Genomic DNA, 18,601 nt, shown 5'->3' with positions numbered 1-18,601 from the left:
TAAAAATCTTGTGCTCAAGCTTGGAGCGCGAGGAGCGACATGCAGGTCGCCCCTAGGATGACGCTGAGAAGCATGCTCCATCTGAGCCGCAAGTGCTTAGGAGAGTTGATGTCCGTCCGACTGAAATCCTCTGCTTCCTCCGTCAGCATAGTCCTTCAAACAACAAGACACGGTGAAGAGAAGAACCTGAGATGAAGTGAATGAAGGCTAGGTGAACCAGGATGCCTCCGCTCAAAGCGTCGAGAGTTCCTGCGTGCCAGTCAAGGTTAATGTTTCCTTTCGTCCCTCCCGACCTTGCAGCCAAGGATGGAACAGATCTTGAGCATGAAAGCTCTGCGCAGCGATGCTGATCATCCCCAGCGCTACGCCGAGGGGAAACGTGATGGAGAAGAGCATCACCATGAGCATGATCTGCTCGACTAGTAAGACTCCTTGGTCTTCACCCGTGCTCCTCCTACCTTGGGCCATTGCATCGCCGATCCGTGCTCATGCATGACGTAAGCGATGCAGGATCCGAGGCCGAGGCCTTCAAAGAACTGATGGAAGCAGAGAGCAATCATCAGCCCCACGATGGCGCTCGGCTTCTGCGTCCTCACTCCCAGATCCATCCCTATGATCACCGAGTGCACTACGATGCCGAACTCAAGCATCCCCAGCATCACCCGCGGCTTGGCGTCCACAACGTCGGCCAGATCTCCTTGTGCATCGCCGCTGACTTGAGGAAGGTCTGCGGCCTTGAGAGCCTCCAGCGACGGAGGTACGGAAGTCCCCAGCTCCTCGTCAGCTACAGCGTGAGGGACATGTGGAGGCAGGGCATGACTCTCGATGACGAAGATTTCTTCCGCGTCCTCGTGATGACAGTCGTTGGACTGATGCGCATGTCGCAGGCACCCGTGCGAGTGCTGGTGCACGTCCGAGTGGCAGCAGACCCTGGCGGCGTCGCCTGAGCTTCCGAAGCAGCGAGACCCGAAGTCGAGAGAAGCTCGCTCGACCAGCATCATGAGCATCACGCCCACCATGACGAGAACAGACGCGATGGGGAAGTTGCCCGTCAACCCATCCATGACTGAGAAAGCGTCGGAGATGATGTGCACGAACGCCAGCGCCAGCATGACGCCAGCTGCGTACGCTCGGAGCAGGAAGAACCAGAAGGAAGGCTCCTCTGCCGTCTTGGGACCCTCCTTTCTCCAGCGAAGGACAGGAAGCATGACGCCAATGATGGACGTCGCAAGGACGGTGAAGATTGAGACGATCTTGAGGTTTACAAACGGATCCATTGGAAGATGGTTGAGCTAGTGGAGATGGTCTGCGCTGAGAGCTGTATCCTACTGCCAGTGAGGGACCTCTCAGTCGCTACCACTGGATCTGTTGTGAAGTGAAGACGATGGAGCGGGAGAGGAGCCGGAGGAGGAGGAGGAGGAGGAGACTGTTGTCGTGCTCGCTGGTAGCGAGAGCAGCCGGTTGTACCGGTACGGTAGGCAGAAAGATAGGATTCTATCCAGTGAACTTGCTGCCACCCCCAGTACCTAGAGTCAATGCCCTTATTTTCAGGGGGTGGGTTCATTCTGAGGAGTCCGGCGGCCGCTGAGAGCTGCCGGGCGCTGGCTAGCCTAGTAGGGGGGTGGGTGGGGTAGAAGAGACTCACTGCCGTCTAAAATTCTTTGTTCCGTCAGGACCCTCAGATAACAACCGAGTCACTGAGTTCAGCCCAAGTTCGGGAAGTTCGGGCGCGGGGCCCGGCCGCGCCCGGCCGGCGCGCCGGGTGGCCGGGCTCAGTCTGCTCAGGGCCGGGCCGGTACTCCCGAGTCCTCCGAGTCCGGGCCGGGCCCGCCGGGGAGCGCGAGCCGCCCGGCCCGACGGTCCGAGCTCAGCCTGGCGTCCGGGTCCGATCCGGGCCGACCAGCCCGGTTCAACAGTGGCAAACCGTTGGCCGAAGTTCAATGACCGGAAGTACACTGCCACCGTCACGGTGACTCATTGACTCAATGATCGGACTCAACTTGCCAAGTTCTTCTTCCCGGGCCGGTTCAATGGTTCTTTACTCAAAGTTAAGTTAAAAATCAGTACGAGGACCGTGCCAACAGCCTCTACTTATAACCCTGACCGGGTGCGAGTCACGTACAGTCACTGAGCCGCTCGGAGATCACGTCCTTCATTGCGGCTAAGGGAAAGGGAGGACAGCACAGTCACCTAGGCGTCTCAGCTAATTGAAATATCTGCTGTCCTCGCCTCCCTTTATATCTCCAAGGACGACCACCCCACCTTTATACGAGCCCTGGGATATCTCCTCTATACCACCCGTGTTCACCCTCACTCTACGCGAGCACCCCTACTGGATTACGTAAAATGGGTTCTTACCACCGGTACTTTTCTAACACTTTTCACCCACCCTCCCTTTGCAATGTAATCAATAACTCATCGGAGCATGAACGGACCCCTATGTCCTAGTACCCCTACCCCCCATTTGTACCCCCTGACCTAAAAGCCCCCCCCCGCCGAATTTTCCTTATAAAAATTTTGCAAGAGCAAGCAACAGCAGCAGCAGCAGGTTCTTGAGTACTTCAGCAACCAACCACTCCATGACGACTCCAGCTTCCACTCCCTTCGGTGGCCTCGCGCATGTTCTCGCCCTCTGCGGAGGCGTTCGATTTGTGGTCATGTCCCTGGCAAGACCCAAGGACTCAAACTTCAAGAAAGATGACGGAGAAAAGACCATTCAGCTTCCTATCAAGCCGCCCTTCTTGACCATGGGGTCTTGGATTCTCGGTTATGTCGCGCGAGAAAGTCTGAGATACCTTCCAGCGTCTCTCCCCCAAGTCAAGGTATCTGAGCTCTTTTCCATGACCCCCATGTCGACATACCTCGCTGGAGTTTCAATGTGGTGCTTGTCATGGTCCTTCGCGCTGTCTGCCATCAGACACCTGAACAAGTACCACACGCCAGTCCCACATGGTGCAGGAGTAGCGCAGCTGGTTGTAAAGGATGGGCCCTTCGGTTTCTTCCGTCATCCTATCTACATCGGCATGCTTGGATCCTGCACTGCAGTTGCCTTCATTCTTGACTCTGCGTACAGTGCAATCAGCCTAGCCTTGACGGCCGGCTACTTGTTCCTCTGGGTGATGCCTGTCGAAGAAGAATGGATGATGAAGAAGTTCGGAAAGGAGTACATCGACTACTGCAAACGCGTGAAGAGGCTGCTGATCATCTGAACCCCTCCTGCTTTCTCATCCAGGCAGACTTTTGCCGGAACTGAGGGATGCAGTGTAAAGTGACGTACTTGCGACAAAGATTAGGTTAATATAGGGAAGCATCTGCTCCTCCTCTCGCTTCGTCGTCATCCTTCAACTCCTCTTCCTCATCTCGTCTCTCCCTGCCTTGTCACCTTAGTCTCGCACATGCACCGGTTGCCTCCATGCCCTCTCTTTGCCCACCCGTCGAATCCTTCTCATGGCTGACTCTCTGCCTCGAAGCTGAGGGCGAAAGGTGCTGATGAGGGGAAGGGGGACGGGGCGGGGCTGGGGAGCTGGGGCTGTACAGAAAGCATGCCATAAAATTGATAATTAATAGTAACAGACAGGACGGCAGCCGTTGATAGAGGCGTCATCGTCTTAGTCTCCTACGACCCAATTCTTCCTCGTCTTCCTGCACACGAACTTTGTCGAGATTAAGTTTTGGAATCTGCACGGCAAGTGAGGCAAAAGTAATCGTAAGTCGAACTCACCGGAACCGTGGCGCGGTTTCCTGCAGCTTTCTTCCACTTGTCTGCAGGCGACGTATCCTTTCCATTCTGCTTCTCCTCGCCGCCAGCTGGACAAGAGCTTGCGAGGTCTGGTCGTTCGCGCGTCGAAGATGAGACAGGCTGAGGCAACAAGTCCTGATAAAGGACGTGGATCTCAGAGGGAGAAGTCAGCCTGTCTGCTTCTGTTTTCCTTCTGTGCTTCCCGCTCGACAAGTAGGCATCGTAGGCATCTCGTTCAGCTGCCTTGAGGATGCGATTCCAGTGGTTCCTGCGGGAGGAAAGCTCCTCTGGCGAATGCTCAATCTTGTGCACCTCCTCCAATTTTGGCTTGGGGTGGAAACGAACGTGACGGCCAGGCAGCTGAGGGAGAGCTCGGGGAGAGGGAGAGGGAGAGTCCCATCCTTTCCTTAGCGCACTCGACCTGGGGGTTCTACATGGGTCCCAACTCTTGCGGTCCTCAAGGGCCTCCTGCTTGTGAGCATGAACCTTGTTATCCCCGGCCAGGTTGATAATTCCGTCCCGGATCGACCAGTTGTTTGCTTGACCGAACGCATCGACAGAGTGAGAAGAATCGTTGTTCCCGACGATCCTCGAGATCCACGAGCTCCAGTTCCTATCTATGCTATCCTCTCCCTCTAGCTGACCTGCTCCCCCGGCGCTTCCCGCATCTGAGGCATCCCAATCGTGTCGAGGAGGATAGGAAGAGTTGTCCACGAGCCGGGGAGAGAGGAGCGCTAAGGTATCGCGAGCATCGTCAATCAGGTTCTGGAAGTCACTTCTATCCCTCTGCCTGTCATGCTGCTGCCGAGGAGAAGCACATGGCGACACCGGCGCCGACATGGCGGTGGTTTCCTCGCCATCTTCTCCGCGAAACTTTTGTAGAGCCCTCCTTCCTCCCACTGCCACCCCAACACCGAAGAGGAGGATCTCGATTATGGGCATCGGCAACACGTCCCGCGCTTCACACTAGAATGGCTGCGAGTCTCCGCACCATCACCAGACCTCTTGTCTCAGCATGAGATAAGAGGAGCATGCTCATGAACCACCTTGAAGGTGTCCTCCTCCTCGCTGTAGCATGTTATCCCAGGTCAAGGCTCCTCCTCCTTCCCCATGTCTGCCCATCCTCCTCCTCCTCTCTTCTCCTCTCCCATGCTTGCTCCGTCCTCTTCCCCTCCTTCCGGGTTTCCCTCCCGATTTGTATCTCATCATCCCCCTCATGCACTAGCAAATGACTAAAACTCACTCAGCGGCACCGCCGTGATCATCGGCAGTGAATCACGCGGCGGCTCGGCGGACTCGCCGGGATCGGACTGGCCGCCGGGGCCGGGCCGTCTGTCGGGACAATTGCTGAGGGACTGACTACAACTCTTGAGACCGCATGACACAATCGGTGATCATCATCAGAGCCTTAGAGAGCAATGAGTTGAGCGTCTAAAGTTTCCGAAATTTCGAAGTTTGTTCTACCGGGACGTACCGCCTACGCTGCAAGCGAAATCTCCTAGACTGATCGAGACACTGGCACTGAGAACCATCTGATCGGAGATGATACAACTCTGCAAACATGCAAACATCATCTCTGGCGTACATCTTCCCGTTGAAAGTCTCAAGAGTCTCGTGGAATCACCAGACAGTGGCGCGTTTCTTCACCACCTGGACGCTAGTCAGCTGCTCTAGCGCACCTCCGGCTCCTTCACCTCATTCCCGTAGGGTTCTTGTGCTCCTGAGAAATCGCTGAAGGGATTAGCTCGGCCGGCCGGCCACCATCCTTGCGTGCTGGTAAGAAGGGAGTCCTGGAGCCAGGTTGAGCACGGGGAGGTTGTAGGGAGCTTCAGCAGACCTTGGCTCCGTTGAACTCCATCCTCTTCGCGGCGTACTGGGGGTCGAGCTTCATGAGCTCGTCATCTGCAGGCAGCATCAGAGCCGACGAGGGGAAGGATGAAGAGAACCGATCAGCCCGACAAGCTCTTCCTGCGAAACATCGCTCTTGGAGTGCTTCTCATCCTCGAACCCAATCTGTCACCGTCTTGTTACAACAGCCACTGGCACAAGAACGTCGCACCCTCTCGTCCCCCAGCTTGCACGCAGGACAGACACACTTGGGAGGAGGCGACGCCCTGCAGCAGCCAGTGAGCGTGGGGGATAAGAGTGACGTGTCGCTTACTGAGGAGCAGCAGGAAGGGCGAAGGACGCCAACTCCTCTACCCGCGTTGATCCTCCTTCCTCATCCTCTACAGGCTCCTGCCCGCCAGGTCAAGGATGATTGTTAGCAGGAGGCGCCACCTTGCTGAGGAGCTTTCTTGCTGCGGGCCGGAAGATATCGCCGAGCTTGTTCCAAAGAGGTTTCACATCCTGATTGATTCCTCCCGATGACAAGGCAAGCGTGCTCAAGTGAGCACCGCCGCTGCCCCACACAGGGTTGGACTGGGGCATGGCTGCACGCGCGTCAGGTCAAAGCTGCGAGCAAGGAAGTCTTACAGGGATATGCATTGAACATCCCGGTTGCTCGTGACCTTCCAACTGCAGCAGGGTTGACCTGAGGTAGGAACTGTGTCATCAATCGAGACGACACTCCTCCTCCTCCTCCTCACCTGACAGTCAGGAAGAAAGCCACAGGGAGGACACTTGGCAGCCTGCTGAATGGAGTGAGAAGCATACGGAGGTCGGGAGCTGGTACAGGAGGAGCCGGAAGTGCAAACGATGCCAACTGACTTCCTCCTTCGTCCGCATCCATGTATCCTTCGACCTCCCATCTCTTTGGTGACCTCGACTTGGAGCTCTTCTTCTACGAAGGACCTCATTCAGTACGCATGCGACCCATTTGTTTTCCCTCACCTCCCTAGCAGCATGTGACAATTCGCTGGCTGCCGCCGCCGCCAAGATGTTTGCAAAAGCTTTTTCCGCACTCCTCTCCTTGTCTTGCTTGTCCTTTACTGGACGGGATCTCATCTCAGTAGCTTTCGGCCGTTCGTTAGCCGCTGCCGCCGCCAAGATGTTTGCAAAAGCTTTCTCCGCACTCTTCTCCTGGTCCTGCTGGTCATCGGCATGGCGCGATCTCTTCGTCTCAGTAGCTTTCGGCTCTACGGGGTTCGACTTTGCAGCAAGGGAGTCGACAAGCTGCTCGACAGTGAGACTATCACACGCACCCGGCCCTCATCCCCTCCAGCCTACCATGTGCTCAAGGATCCGAATGTCATGTTTCTGCTGCTTGACCTGAAATAACATCACCTTGACGACGGCAACACATCAAGACAAACCTGATTCATGAGCTTGGCCTTCTGCTTCTCCCCCATCAGTGCTTGTAGCTCCCTCTGTCAAAGCTCGTCACTAGGATGCTTCCGATGTGTTTGAAAAAAGAAGGAGCTGCGTGCTATCTTCCCCTCTTTCTTCGCTTGGGACGCACCTTGGTGGACTCAGACAGGCCTTTCACCGCAGGAGCTTTCTTCAACTCCACGTGCTCATGAGGTGCTGAGTCACTATGACTTTTCTCCATATGCGTGAAGAAAGCGCTGAGGTCGCTCCTGGCCTGACCAGAGGACAATCTCTCATCCTCCTTGGTCTCCTCGCTCTTCTTCACAGCTGGGGCCTTCACATCCTCTGACTTGGTACCGGGGGCCGGGGAACGGTTTACCTGCAGTTGTTGCTGTTTCGGAGCTTCTGCTGGTTGGCTGGCGGAATTCTTCAAGTGCTTCCACTCGAAGCCTCTGCTGATCTCCTACCAAGCTGGTCAAGAGCTGGGCGTTGTTGAGCCTGTGCGTTCACCTTAGAGTCACGAAGGGACTCGCGGAGGGCTTGATTGTAGATCTGATTCAGCTGGGGGTCCTGAGACAAAAGTCACTCTCCTCCTGCGCTGAAAGACTGCTGGACCTCAAACTGCGAGTCTGAAGGATCAGCGAGCGAGACCAGACTGGACCGGTAGCTGCTGCTCCTGTTGAACCAGTTAACCTTGTCGCGCTCATTCGCACCTTGTTACCTTTCAACGACAAGGAGGACGACAAGAGCGCAAGCAATCACAGCAGGCGCATACTTGCGAAGCTGCTGAGCCTGGCCAACGAACACGCGACATGAGTGCAGACCCGCCAGCAGAGCTGAATGTGTCACCTGTGACCCCTTCGCCATTTTTTGTACGGCCCTCCTGTCTTGGTTTTAAGCCACCTGCATAAGACGTTCAACCATGAGCATGCGGGAGTGAAAGAGCAAGCCCTCTGAGAAAACTTGCAATGATGTTTCAGATCGTCAGTTCTCAAAACCTCTCTTCGGTATCATGTGACTTCCGCCTACAAGTACATGGAAAACTTGCCTCACAATATACGTAAGACCATCTCTCCTGGCTCCTCCCCTTTCCCTCCCTCCCCACCTCTCTTGTCCAATCTTTACGAAGTCTCTGATCCCTTCTTCTTCTCCCCTCTGCCCTCCCTCCCTTCCTCGTCCCTCCTCCCCTCGACCCTCCCTTCCTGTATGCATTTGCTGCTCGTTTTTGGATTGCCTCTTCGGAGGTCGGCTTTCTGCCCTTCCGTTACAAAGTGACTTCTACTAATTAAAGGGCTATATGTACATTTCTGCCCTCTCTCATGAATAGTGTCGTCGGGGGAGGGGGGGAGGTAATAATCCTCTTTATTGACTGAAAAAGAAGGGCAAACCGGAGCAAACAAAGAATAATCAGTACAAGGATGATGGGAGAGACGGGAGAGAGGAGGAGAGAACGAGGAGAGAACGAGGAGAGCACGAGGAGAGAACGAGGAGAGAACGAGGAGAGAACGAGGAGAGAGGAGGAGCGACGAAGATAGACAAGGAGAGACAAGGAGGGGGGAGACAAGAAGAGAACGAGGAGAGACGATGAGGAGGGGGGGGGGGAGGGGTCTTTGCAAGAAGATGACAATGACATGGAATGAACTTACAGGTGCTCCATCTATCTCGTGCGCTCTCGCATGCTTCTCTGCATAGACGTTGGGACTTCATCACTGAAGCTTCAAGTTCTGCAGGATGACAGCAACATGGAAAGTGAGCACGGAAGGGAGACGAGACAGGAGGCGCTGGGAGGAGGAATAGTGTTTCAAGCTGAGAGCGGGTATGAGCATGGCTCCATGTCTTGTCCCGGTGGATGGGAGGAGCAGCAGGCGATGGACTGGTGGCAGGCGTTGAAGGACTGTGCTCGACGACCTGAATTCTCACAGCACGGCAAGTCAGTTACATGCGTGGCGTTGACAGGGCAGATGCAGAACTTGATCCTGCTGGACAAGCACGGCCATGCTCTGAGGAACGCTATCCTGTACAACGACACCCGCGCTTCAGAAGAAGCAAGGTTTGTCGAGGAGGAATATGGGAGAGAGGCGTTGGTACGCGAGACAGGAAACTGGAAGGGCGCTTGTTCGTTACTTCCGAAGCTCCTGTGGGTTTCAAAGCATGAGAGGGAGGTCGTCGATCAAACGGCTACCATTCTGTTGGGAGCGCATGACTTTGTCACTCTCAAGCTCTGCGGCGAAGGCGTGTCTGACTTCGTGACGGCATCGACTACCGGCCTGCTGACTGACGATCATCAAGAATTCCACGTGGACTTGATCTCAAGATTCCTCGCCTCAGCTGTTCCATGCTTGCCGAAGTTGGTTCATGGCAATGAGAGGACAGGCAGCCTCTCGCCTGCTGCTGCTGAGGAGCTCGGCTTGGTCGCCGGCATCCCCGTCGTTCACGGCAGTGGAGATGCTGGATCGACGACGATCGGAGCTGGTGCCGGCGTGCTGGGAAGGAGCTACATGTACATGGGAACGAGCGGGTGGATCGCATGCAGCAAAGAGCGCACCAGGCGCGGAGGAGGCGCCGGGTTGTTCCACCTGGCCCATCCGTGTGAGCCGAAGCTGATGATCTCGGCGGCAAGTTGCATGCAAGCAGGCGCTAACTTGGAGTGGCTCAGGAGGAATTTCTTCGCTGGGCACAGCAAGGACGAAGCGTATCTCCTGATGGAACAGGCCGGTGCGAGTGTGGGCCCAGGAGCAAACGGCTTGATCTTCTGTCCTTGGCTAGCGGGGGAGCGATCTCCATTCACAGACGAGAACGCAAGAGCTTGCTTCATCGGGATCTCGCCCAGCACGACCACAGCTCACCTCTGCCGCGCCGTCATGGAGGGGGTGTGCTACTCCTACAAGAGCCTCAGCGACACCCTCGAGCTCGACGACGAGAGGAGCGTGCGGGCCGTGGGCGGAGGGACGAGAAGCCGGCTGCTGATGCAGATCATGGCGGACGTGCTGGGACGAGACGTTGAGGTCGTGGCAGATCCCCAGCAGGTTGGCACGCGAGGGGCTGCGATGCTGGCGAGGAGCGCCATGGGCAAGACGATGGAAGAAGAATGCACTGAGGTTGCTGACACGTTCACTTGCGATCATGGCAGGAAAAAGGTGTACCAAGAGATGTACGCCTGCTACAATCAAATCTACCGTCAAATGCAACCAGTGTTTGCAAGTCTTGCTTCAGCACGAAGAGCTTGTGCCAATGCGAACAGCCCAGGGTAGGAGCCAAGAGCCTTTCTGCTCGGTGTGGAGTGTACTAAAGTGCATTGATTCCTTTGCAAGTCGTTTCGCAAGAAAGAATCATTTTGCTGTGGAAGGAAGTCATCAATCGGATCGTAGGATCTTTTGCTGCTCTTGGGAGGTACAAACAATAATGATTCAAACTTACAAGCGACAAGCACTCGTTGCAGGAGCAACTGGACCTGAATCGCTTTTCGCTCACTGGAGGCTAAACGGTCATAGGGGAGAGGACGTGGCTCCTCGACTTGACGGAGGCGGATGGGCTTCGGTTCCTTGACTGGACCATCCACTCGGCATGTCGCTGCCTGATGTGCCGGTCGCGCTCCTGCAGCGTCTGTCCCGGAGAGAAGGGCGTTCCCATCTGCAGCAGCGTGAGGAGGAGGGAGGAGGAACGGCGGGGCGTCACCCGCAGGTGGTACAGAGAGGACCTTGCCGACTGCACGTTGCGCTCATACGCTACTCGGAGCCTGCAGCCAGCCAGCGATGAGCATATGGAATGAATGGAAGCCCTCTCGTCCTTGGACTCACTGTCTGGGGCTCGGAGTGGAGAGTCTGTCACTGAGCGTCTTCTGCCTCCTCCTCTTCTCCGATTCCACACTGCAGCAGGTTAGTGGAGGCGCGGCGGCCGGCAACGCTTACATCAGCATGTCTCGGTTCATTATCGCTCTGCTCCGCCCCGATCCGTCGCTCCTGGACATGAGCGTCTGAGGAGACGTCAGAGCACATCACAACTTGTTCTTGTCCTCTACCTTTCCCTGCGTCACCTCGGGTCTCATGAAGATGTAGAGATCTCTACCGCATCCCCTCGGTGCCGCCGTCATGTGTACCACCATTCGGCAGCCCCTCCTCCTGTTCCAATCAAACATTTGTATCACAACCACCCTGACGTTCGCATTATTTCTCAATCTTGCAATATGTTTTTAACTCTTCTCCTTCCCCATCAAATCGTGATATTGACATCTCCCTGCGCCTTGGTTTCCAATTCTCTACCTGACTCTAACTTCTATGCTGTTTTAATTCGAACATTCATTGGCTTTGCAGGAATAGAACCATGGTTGTGGTTTTCTTTTATATGTGTTTTCATCTCACACGCGTTGATAACCTCGTCCAACTTTCCTACATCTTCGGATAGCAACTTTGAATCCCATCCCGACACCGTGGCATTGAGTCTAACTACATCCCTTCACATATTGACTTGCAATGATCATCATCCGTGCCGGCACTTGTCTAGCGGTCAATGCGTCATTGCCCTTCAATCCTACTACTAGTCTCATGCTTGACCCTGCTTCTAAAATAAGAATATTGCGGATGTCCAATTTATGCCAAACTTTCCTTGCTCAGTTTGAACAACACTTGGCACATTCTCCGCCTTCCATCCTCTTGTTCGATGTATCTTGTTTGTTCTCTCCCCATTCTTGTCCCTCGATCTTCTCGTCTACCTCCATTCTCCCCTCTTTCTTCACCTTTCCTCTTTCATTTCCCCGAATGTTCCCCTTGCCATTGAAATGAAATTTCCCACCCCACCCCCCAGTATCTCACCCACAAACAACCCACACGAGATATCGGACCCCACCCCTAGTTTGACTTTCGAACCCCTTATAAAATACTTACACCCCTTATTATCATAATTCAATACCCCTTATTTCCGATCATTTTTTCATTATTTTTATATGTACCCCTACTTTTCTATCCTCTACCCCCTTTTTCCCCTCCACCACCACCTGCCATGAAGTACCCCACCCACTTCTTGGGTAGCTCTTCCAACATCCAGCTGTTGAGATTCGACGAACGGCAGGCTCAAGTGACTGACCCTGACCCCCCTACCTCGTCAATTTCATAAGTATCATCCTAATAAATATTCATATCCCTCTACCCTTGAACTTTGATCCTCATACGGCGCTGATCTCTTCATAATACTTGGGTAGCCTCCTTCGAATCGCTGATATCAGTATCAGTACAAGACTTCTTCATTTTTACTTAGTCTCTTACTTATAAAATATCATACCATGACCCTCCTTCTCCCCTGCCCAACTGATCCAAGTGCCACAGCATTCTCGTCGCACAACTCCCGGGGTCATAGGATTCCTATCGGAATTTGTGCTAGTGAGCCTATGTCTTCGAGAGGCCCTAGGTCATACTAACCAGGTCCTAGAGTGTGCACTTCTGGTCATAGAAGAGACGTAGCTTCCGTAGTGCCCTACTCTTCATCTCTAGACTTAGGTCTTAGGAATAGGTGGGCTACAAGAATAGACCCCAAAGTCCTAAAAGAGGTCCTAGCGAACTTGATAGGGAACGAGCATGCCACAGGGAATGAGGGCGATGAATACGAGAATGAGGGGGATGAGCAACAAAGTGAGCCATGGGCGAGTGGAGGAGAGAAGAGAGGAGGGAGAAGGAGAGGAGGAGAGGAGGAGAGGAGGAGAGGAGGAGAGGAGGAGAGGAGGAGAGGAGGAGAGGAGGAGAGGAGGAGAGGAGGAGGAGAGAGAAAGAGGGGGAGAGATAGAAGAACGTGTTGACGTGTTGAGTAGGTGATGTGAAGTGCGTTGTATTCGAATGGGGATCTTCCTAGATCATTGCTGCTGTTACCTCCGCGCTCGATCGATGAGTTGATATCAGCTGCTCAATCATCTCCATGAGCAACGACACGGCTTCTCACGATCCACAGAAGGAGCTGCACGCAGCAAGGAAATGTGCGCTCAAGTACCTCAAGTACCATGAAACGGTTTTGAAGGCCCTCATGCCGGTCTTGTTGGACAAGCTTGCGCCAGAGGACCGGGTTAAGAGCAGGAAGCTTATGAGAAAGCTTTCGACTGTGGTTCAATGGGAATGCTCGCCGGATTTCTCTGACGAGGAGGCGAGGAGCGGGTACATCCGCCGACACTTCCCCCATCGCTCTGCTCAGTTGGGCATCATATTGTCCCATCCTGACGTTGTCAGGCTGCAGCAGGAGAGGAGCAGCGAACACGAGCTGCTCGTCGCCTCCCTCGGCGGGGGTCCGGGCTGTGACGTGGTCGGCATGGTGTTGCACAGAAACTTCACGTCGCAGCCGAGAGGGTTGCGGGTTCATGTCTTGGACATCGAACAAGGTTGGAGGCAAGCCAACGACGTGCTGCTGGTTGTCCCCCTGCTCTACCTGCCTGCTGTCTCCTCATGTCTCACTCGCAGGAGTGCTTGCGTGCATGCGATGTCGAGTGCCGAGGAGACGCTGTCGTCTTCTCCTCCTGCGACATCGTGCGGCCTCTCTCGGACGGCGCCAACTTCACCCTCGCGCAGGAGATGCCCGCGTTGGATATCGTGCTCCTCTCCTTCGTCATCGCCGAGAACCTCAAGGCCGTTCGGGTTGTCTTGGTTCTAATGTGGCCGGGCAGTGACAGGAAGAGCAGGAGAATGAGTTCGCCATGTTCAAGGACATGTTCGAGCGAGTGAAACCCTCCTGCCTCATCCTCGTCCTGGACTGCACCCACAAGTTCTTCGAGGCCCTGCAAGGTTCAACCCCCCCATCCCCCACCCCCCTCCCTCCTCCTTCACCTCCCTCCTCCCTCCTCCCTCCTCCTTCACCTCCCTTTTCCTCTCCTCCTCTCCTACGAGAGCTAAACGCTCCCCTCACCCTTCATGCAGATTTGGCGCTTTCTTTCGGTTGGCAATCCCGTCGCATCGAGTGGCCGAAGGACATCAATGGGCACTGCAAGAACGTACTTGCGATCTATAAGGACACTCCTCCTCCCTCCCTCCCTTGCTCCGAATAAATCGAAATCCTGACTCGGTCTCGCTCGCTACTTTCTCCTCTCCTCCCCTCCCTCCTCTACCTCTTCTTCTCTCCCTGCTAGACTGTCTCTGTCCTCTCCCTTCTCTGTCCTCTTCCCCTCCCTCTCTCCTTCGCTCCTCTTTTCACCTCGCTGTCTTCCCCCCTCCCGCTTCCTCCCCTCCCCCTAAAAGCAGTTTTTTCCGCCTCCCAGCAAATCCCTTCCTCCCCTCCCCGCCCCCCTCAAACCCCATCGCTCCCCTTGCCGCCGCCGTCTTCTCAACCCCTCTCCCTCCCCCTCCCCTCCTCAGCCTGTCTGACCTGCAGGATGAACCAGAGGACCGCGGTCCTGCTGCTGCTCAGCCTTCTGTTGCTGTCGAACGTCTCGGTCAAGGCGCAGGAGCAGGCGGAGGACGATGGGCAGGAGGAGAGCGACCTGCTGATGGAGGAGGAGCATCCTCTGTACATGGAGCACCTCTACTTCAACGCCAAGGACCTCGACCGAGGTGAAGGGCGCGCGGCAGCTGTTCCTGTCCTCATGCTGAACGTGCAGATGGTGTTATCAACGAACAGGAGTTCGAGCTGTGAGTGCTGGTGCCGGGCAGGGAAGAGACGCGGGTGACGTTCAGCATGGCAGGCACTTTCAGTCCATCAGCTCGGACCGAGAGGAGGAGGAGGAGGATGCGATGGGCGCGCAGCTCGGCGGGAAATGGTTCGTTGGCAACGAGACCGATGCTGGGAAGAAGGTGAGGGAGGAGGAGGCGACGGCAGGAGCAGCCGCATGACTTTGAGCTTGCAAGGCGTTCGAGCAGGTGGACAAGAACAAGGACAAGAAAGTCACATGGGACGAGTGGGTGGCTGAGCTGTTTCATGACCAGCCGCAAGAACCGTTTTATGTCGATGGTGAGGGGCAGGAGGAGCAGGAGGATGAGGAGGAAGTGAAGAGGGAGGAGGGGGAGGAGGAAGGAAAGGGGGGGGGGGGAGGGATATGTGCTGCAGTCGCCGTGACGGAGAGACGGCAGGAGCTCTTGGCGACGTGATGACGGTCGACATGATGCGATCGTTTGATCTCGACAACGACGATCATCTCAACCTAACAGAGATCAGAAACTTCGTGGGGAAGTACATGGTGATGTTGCTCCTCGTCCTCCCCCTCCTCCTCCTCCTCCCCCTCCTCCTCCTCGTCCTCGTCGTCCTCGTCGTCCTCGTCTTGCTCCTTATCGTGACTTCTTCGTCTTCCCCCTTCTCGCTCTTCTCATCTACATCATCATCTCTCCCTCTCTCCTCCATCCTGCTCCTCTCCTCCCTTCTGTATCTCCTCTTGCTCTTGCTACTTCCTGCTCAATGGATCCCTCAGAACCGGGAGATGGTGGAGGCAGGGGTAGCAGGCTTCAGCAGCGACAAGCCGAGGAAGGGTGGGGTGGGCATGTCGTACCTGTTCCTGCTCGAGTTCGACAAAGACCATGACAGCAAGGTTGACTTTCTTGCTGCTCCTGCTGCTCTGACGGGCAGGTGAAGGTGTCGGTCGAGGAGTGGAAGGATGGGTTCCATGTTCGCAGATGAGTCTGCTCCTTGCAAGGATCCTCTTGTGGTGTGGACGTGGAAGCAGGAGGAAGAGGTTGTAGAAACAGAAACCAAGGATAGCAGGAGAGAGCGAGACGGGAAAAGCAGAGATACTCTACTAAAGAGGAGGAAGCGAGGTGAACGGGGAATAGAAACTCAGAACAAAACAAAGAAAACAAACCTCTACTCTTATCTTGCTTCCCTTTGCAGCCTTTCTTGGATGTTGGTCAAGAAGATGATCAAGATGGTCTGCAGCCCGAACTCCTTCATCTCATCCTCCGAGATTCGATGCACCTCTGCGACCACGTCAGCCCCCCCACCACCACCGCCTCCCTCCTCCTCGCACTGATAATCCTCTGCCTTCCTTGTCCTCGTTCAAGGTACCAGGACCCTGCAAAAGTCTCAGTCCCTTCTCTCCCCTCCCTCTCTTCTCCCTCCCTTTTTTCTCCCTCCCCTCCATCTCGTCTCCCTCCTCCTTCTTCTCCATCTCTTCCCTCCCTCTCTTCTCGCCCCCCTCTCTTCTCACCATCCACGTGCGTCTCAACTCGAGCATCAAACAGCCACATCCACCTGCCCCTCGTCAGTCGTCTCGCCATCGCCGCAGCTTGTCACTTGGGCAGCTGGGCAGCCTGCTGACCGCGGAAGACGCAGAGACCAGATCGATGCATGAGGTAGAAGTGAAGCACCTGAGTCAAGTCAACACCTTCCCCTCCTCTCCTTCTCACCCCTCCTCTCCCCTCCCCTTCTTGATTCGAATCCCCTCCACTTCTCTTCTTCCCTCCACTCCCTCCTCTCTCCTCTCCTTCTCAACCCCCTTCTCCAATCTCCTTCCCTCCTTGCTTTTCCTCCTCTCCTCTCGCCTGGGCCTCTCCTAACCACCCCTCCTTTTCTTGCCTCTCCTCTCCTCCTGCCTGTCATCTCACCCATGGAGTTTTGAAGCGAATCAGCGTGTAGTTCTGCTCCCATTGCTTTTTCCCTTCGCCCGTCGTGGATTTACTCCAAATCTTCACCATCAGATTCCTCAATGTCATTGACGATCTCATCCTCATCGGCGCGTAAGGGATCTTTGCCACCAGCTCCCCGCTGAACGAGTCTGCCTTCTCCTCATTCACTATGAAGATCTTGAGGTTCTGATTGACGTCTCTTGGGATTTCACACCAGGCTTTCAGTTCTTCCCTGGGATACAACAAGTCATGCAGATCAAACACTGATTGATACGATGAAAACTTCTAAGTATATATCACATGGCATTACGTGACGTGACATGACATGACATGACATGACATGACATGATATCACATCACATCACATCACTTCAACTTATTCCACTTAGACTTGAACCAGAGTGCAATGGAGTGCAAGCATTGTCCGCCCTCAAACAAAGGACAAGAACATTCGAGATAGCATGACTACATGAAGTGAAGCTCCAGAATCTCTTCAACTTCATCTTCATCCTGACGCTGTTGCGGCTGAGAGCGCTCATGGCCGACATCATGGGCTTCCTCCTCGCACACTGTGGGAGAGCCAGGCAGCATCTGTGACTTTTGCGTGTCTGCAAGGAGAGGAATCCTCCTCTCCTTCACCTGCCACATGTTACAACTCCTCGATCTTCGGGAAGACAAGCAGACATGTCCGATCAGTTGCCTGCCGCTCAAGATGCAGGTGAGAGGAAGTTTTGTCACTGGGTCGAACAAGCTTGTCTCTTTGTTCCTGCAGTCCAGCTCCAACAGGCCTTAGCTCGCACACAACTACTTTGGCATGAAAACCTCAAAATCCAGTAGCTGCCATAGCTGCGATCTACCCTTTACACGTTCGCACATGCAGGAGGGAAAGCAGCACCTGACCGTAGAAGGAAGGGCCCCAGTACGCCTGCGACATGCTCTCGTAGAATTCATCCATGAACTTGTCAAGCGGGTCAGCAGGGGCTGAAGGAGACCCGCAGCACCTGGGTGATGACGCTGTCTATGTCCTTGTTCCTCCTCAGCCTCTCTTGCAACTCCACCCAACTTGGCTTCGCTTGCCCGTCGTCGGGCCCTCCCTCCGCCCTCGGTCCTTGTTCTCTGCGCACCACGTCTCAGAGACAACCCTTGAGATGCTCGCTTGCTCGCCTGAAGTCCTGGGGCTGCACCCAGGCTGGTTGGGCGCGGGCAGCGAGGAATCTATCATACTTTTGTCTCTCGTCGGCGTTGGATAGGATGGAGACAGCCGTCATGATCTCCAGGAACTCTTCCTTGTGCAACTTCTGCTCCTCCTCATCGGCAGACCTGCGAATATCCGGATGCTTCTCGAGCGCCATCTTGCGGAAGGCATTCTGTACGAGGATGACAAGAGCGGAAGGAAGGAGCTTCCTACCTGTATCTCCTGTTTCGTGGCAGTCTTCTTCACCCCTAGCACTTTGTCTGCCCTCGGGCCGTCAGACTTCACGCTCGGGCAAGGCAGAGGACGCACAGAGGTCTTGTTTCTGCGATGCAAACGCTGATGAGAGCCTTCGTGTGCAGCTTCGGCTCTTGTGCTGGGGCAGCCTCGTCCACCAGTGGCAACTCCACCTTGTCTTCGCTGCTACAGGCTTGAAATGCCCGATGGCGTACATGAAGCGATCGACGAGTGGAATGAGGAGATGGGAGGAAAGGGGAGGAAGATAGTGAGAGGGTCCGGGGGAGGAAGGTAGAGGGAGGGAGAGAAAAGAGGTGAAGGCAGCAGGACTTTGAGGTTGCCAAGTGAGCAGCAGAATATCGAAGGGAGAGGTGAAACCTGCAAGGGGATGAGAAAGATAAAGATAAGAGCAAGAGGAGCGACAAGGAGACGGAAGAGGAAGCGCCGATAGAGAGAAGAAAGGAAGGGGTCCACGAGCAGGAGAGGAGGTAAGAAGAGCAGGGGCAGGGGCAGGAGCAGGAGTAGGAGCAGGAGCAGGAGCAGGAGCAGGAGGAGAAGGAGGAGCAGGAGGATCAGGAGTAGGAGCAGAAGCAGAAGCAGAAGCAGGAGCAGGAGCAGGAGCAGGAGCAGGAGTAGGAGTAGGAGCAGGAGCAGGAGCAGGAGCAG

At 55.1% G+C, this 18,601-nt stretch overlaps 8 protein-coding genes across 8 annotated transcripts in view; 3 read left to right on the top strand and 5 right to left on the bottom strand.

Moving 5' to 3' along the window:
* Positions 1–14: 14 nt before the first annotated feature.
* On the bottom strand, positions 15–1,277 carry GUITHDRAFT_108155 (hypothetical protein; the record flags this gene model as incomplete). Its single annotated transcript, XM_005833044.1, has 4 exons — positions 15–130; positions 187–249; positions 294–411; positions 459–1,277. 4 exons carry the CDS (start codon positions 1,275–1,277, stop codon positions 15–17), a joined length of 1,116 nt encoding a protein of 371 aa, XP_005833101.1.
* Positions 1,278–2,551: 1,274 nt separating this feature from the next.
* GUITHDRAFT_152529 (hypothetical protein) lies at positions 2,552–3,319 on the top strand. The gene has a single exon (XM_005833043.1). The coding sequence runs from the start codon at positions 2,580–2,582 to the stop codon at positions 3,207–3,209; it is 630 nt and encodes a 209-aa protein (XP_005833100.1). The 5' UTR covers positions 2,552–2,579; the 3' UTR covers positions 3,210–3,319.
* A 281-nt stretch (positions 3,320–3,600) lies between these two features.
* On the bottom strand, positions 3,601–4,681 carry GUITHDRAFT_108153 (hypothetical protein; the record flags this gene model as incomplete). Its single annotated transcript, XM_005833042.1, has 2 exons — positions 3,601–3,678; positions 3,722–4,681. 2 exons carry the CDS (start codon positions 4,679–4,681, stop codon positions 3,601–3,603), a joined length of 1,038 nt encoding a protein of 345 aa, XP_005833099.1.
* Positions 4,682–6,743: 2,062 nt separating this feature from the next.
* GUITHDRAFT_152528 (hypothetical protein) lies at positions 6,744–7,893 on the bottom strand (the record flags this gene model as incomplete). The annotated part of the gene is made up of 9 exons (XM_005833041.1): positions 7,838–7,893; positions 7,710–7,780; positions 7,604–7,664; positions 7,499–7,558; positions 7,368–7,451; positions 7,140–7,322; positions 6,994–7,047; positions 6,908–6,949; positions 6,744–6,853 (listed from the first exon to the last, which is right to left on the bottom strand). Coding segments are annotated over exons 1-9 (669 nt in total), but the record flags the coding sequence as incomplete, so codon positions are not given.
* A 771-nt stretch (positions 7,894–8,664) lies between these two features.
* GUITHDRAFT_70820 (hypothetical protein) lies at positions 8,665–10,239 on the top strand (the record flags this gene model as incomplete). Its single annotated transcript, XM_005833040.1, has 2 exons — positions 8,665–8,737; positions 8,795–10,239. 2 exons carry the CDS (start codon positions 8,665–8,667, stop codon positions 10,237–10,239), a joined length of 1,518 nt encoding a protein of 505 aa, XP_005833097.1.
* A 226-nt stretch (positions 10,240–10,465) lies between these two features.
* On the bottom strand, positions 10,466–11,078 carry GUITHDRAFT_138583 (hypothetical protein; the record flags this gene model as incomplete). The annotated part of the gene is made up of 5 exons (XM_005833039.1): positions 10,466–10,618; positions 10,664–10,724; positions 10,786–10,854; positions 10,897–10,961; positions 11,007–11,078. 5 exons carry the CDS (start codon positions 11,076–11,078, stop codon positions 10,466–10,468), a joined length of 420 nt encoding a protein of 139 aa, XP_005833096.1.
* A 1,705-nt stretch (positions 11,079–12,783) lies between these two features.
* Positions 12,784–15,562, top strand: GUITHDRAFT_163105 (hypothetical protein; the record flags this gene model as incomplete). The annotated part of the gene is made up of 11 exons (XM_005833038.1): positions 12,784–13,372; positions 13,423–13,596; positions 13,641–13,743; positions 13,876–13,949; positions 14,394–14,505; positions 14,553–14,583; positions 14,637–14,745; positions 14,800–14,902; positions 15,022–15,128; positions 15,357–15,473; positions 15,512–15,562. The coding sequence occupies exons 1-11, from the start codon at positions 12,890–12,892 to the stop codon at positions 15,560–15,562; spliced, it is 1,464 nt and encodes a 487-aa protein (XP_005833095.1). The 5' UTR covers positions 12,784–12,889.
* Positions 15,563–15,751: 189 nt separating this feature from the next.
* Positions 15,752–18,601, bottom strand: part of GUITHDRAFT_108148 (hypothetical protein) — a gene marked incomplete at both ends in the record, with an annotated part of 3,376 nt that continues 526 nt past the window's right edge. The window contains 11 exons of the mRNA XM_005833037.1: positions 15,752–15,858; positions 15,909–15,953; positions 16,089–16,132; positions 16,175–16,248; positions 16,486–16,738; positions 16,976–17,145; positions 17,402–17,464; positions 17,508–17,622; positions 17,731–17,873; positions 17,915–17,961; positions 18,011–18,074. Coding sequence (XP_005833094.1) covers positions 15,752–15,858; positions 15,909–15,953; positions 16,089–16,132; positions 16,175–16,248; positions 16,486–16,738; positions 16,976–17,145; positions 17,402–17,464; positions 17,508–17,622; positions 17,731–17,873; positions 17,915–17,961; positions 18,011–18,074 — 1,125 coding nt within the window. The remainder of the gene's footprint in view (positions 15,859–15,908; positions 15,954–16,088; positions 16,133–16,174; positions 16,249–16,485; positions 16,739–16,975; positions 17,146–17,401; positions 17,465–17,507; positions 17,623–17,730; positions 17,874–17,914; positions 17,962–18,010; positions 18,075–18,601) is intronic.

The sequence above is a fragment of the Guillardia theta genome (assembly GCF_000315625.1).
Source record: "Guillardia theta CCMP2712 unplaced genomic scaffold GUITHscaffold_32, whole genome shotgun sequence".
Taxonomy (NCBI): domain Eukaryota; class Cryptophyceae; order Pyrenomonadales; family Geminigeraceae; genus Guillardia; species Guillardia theta.
The sequence above is the reverse complement of the archived record's forward strand: the minus strand, read 5'-3'. Positions and strand labels throughout refer to the sequence as shown.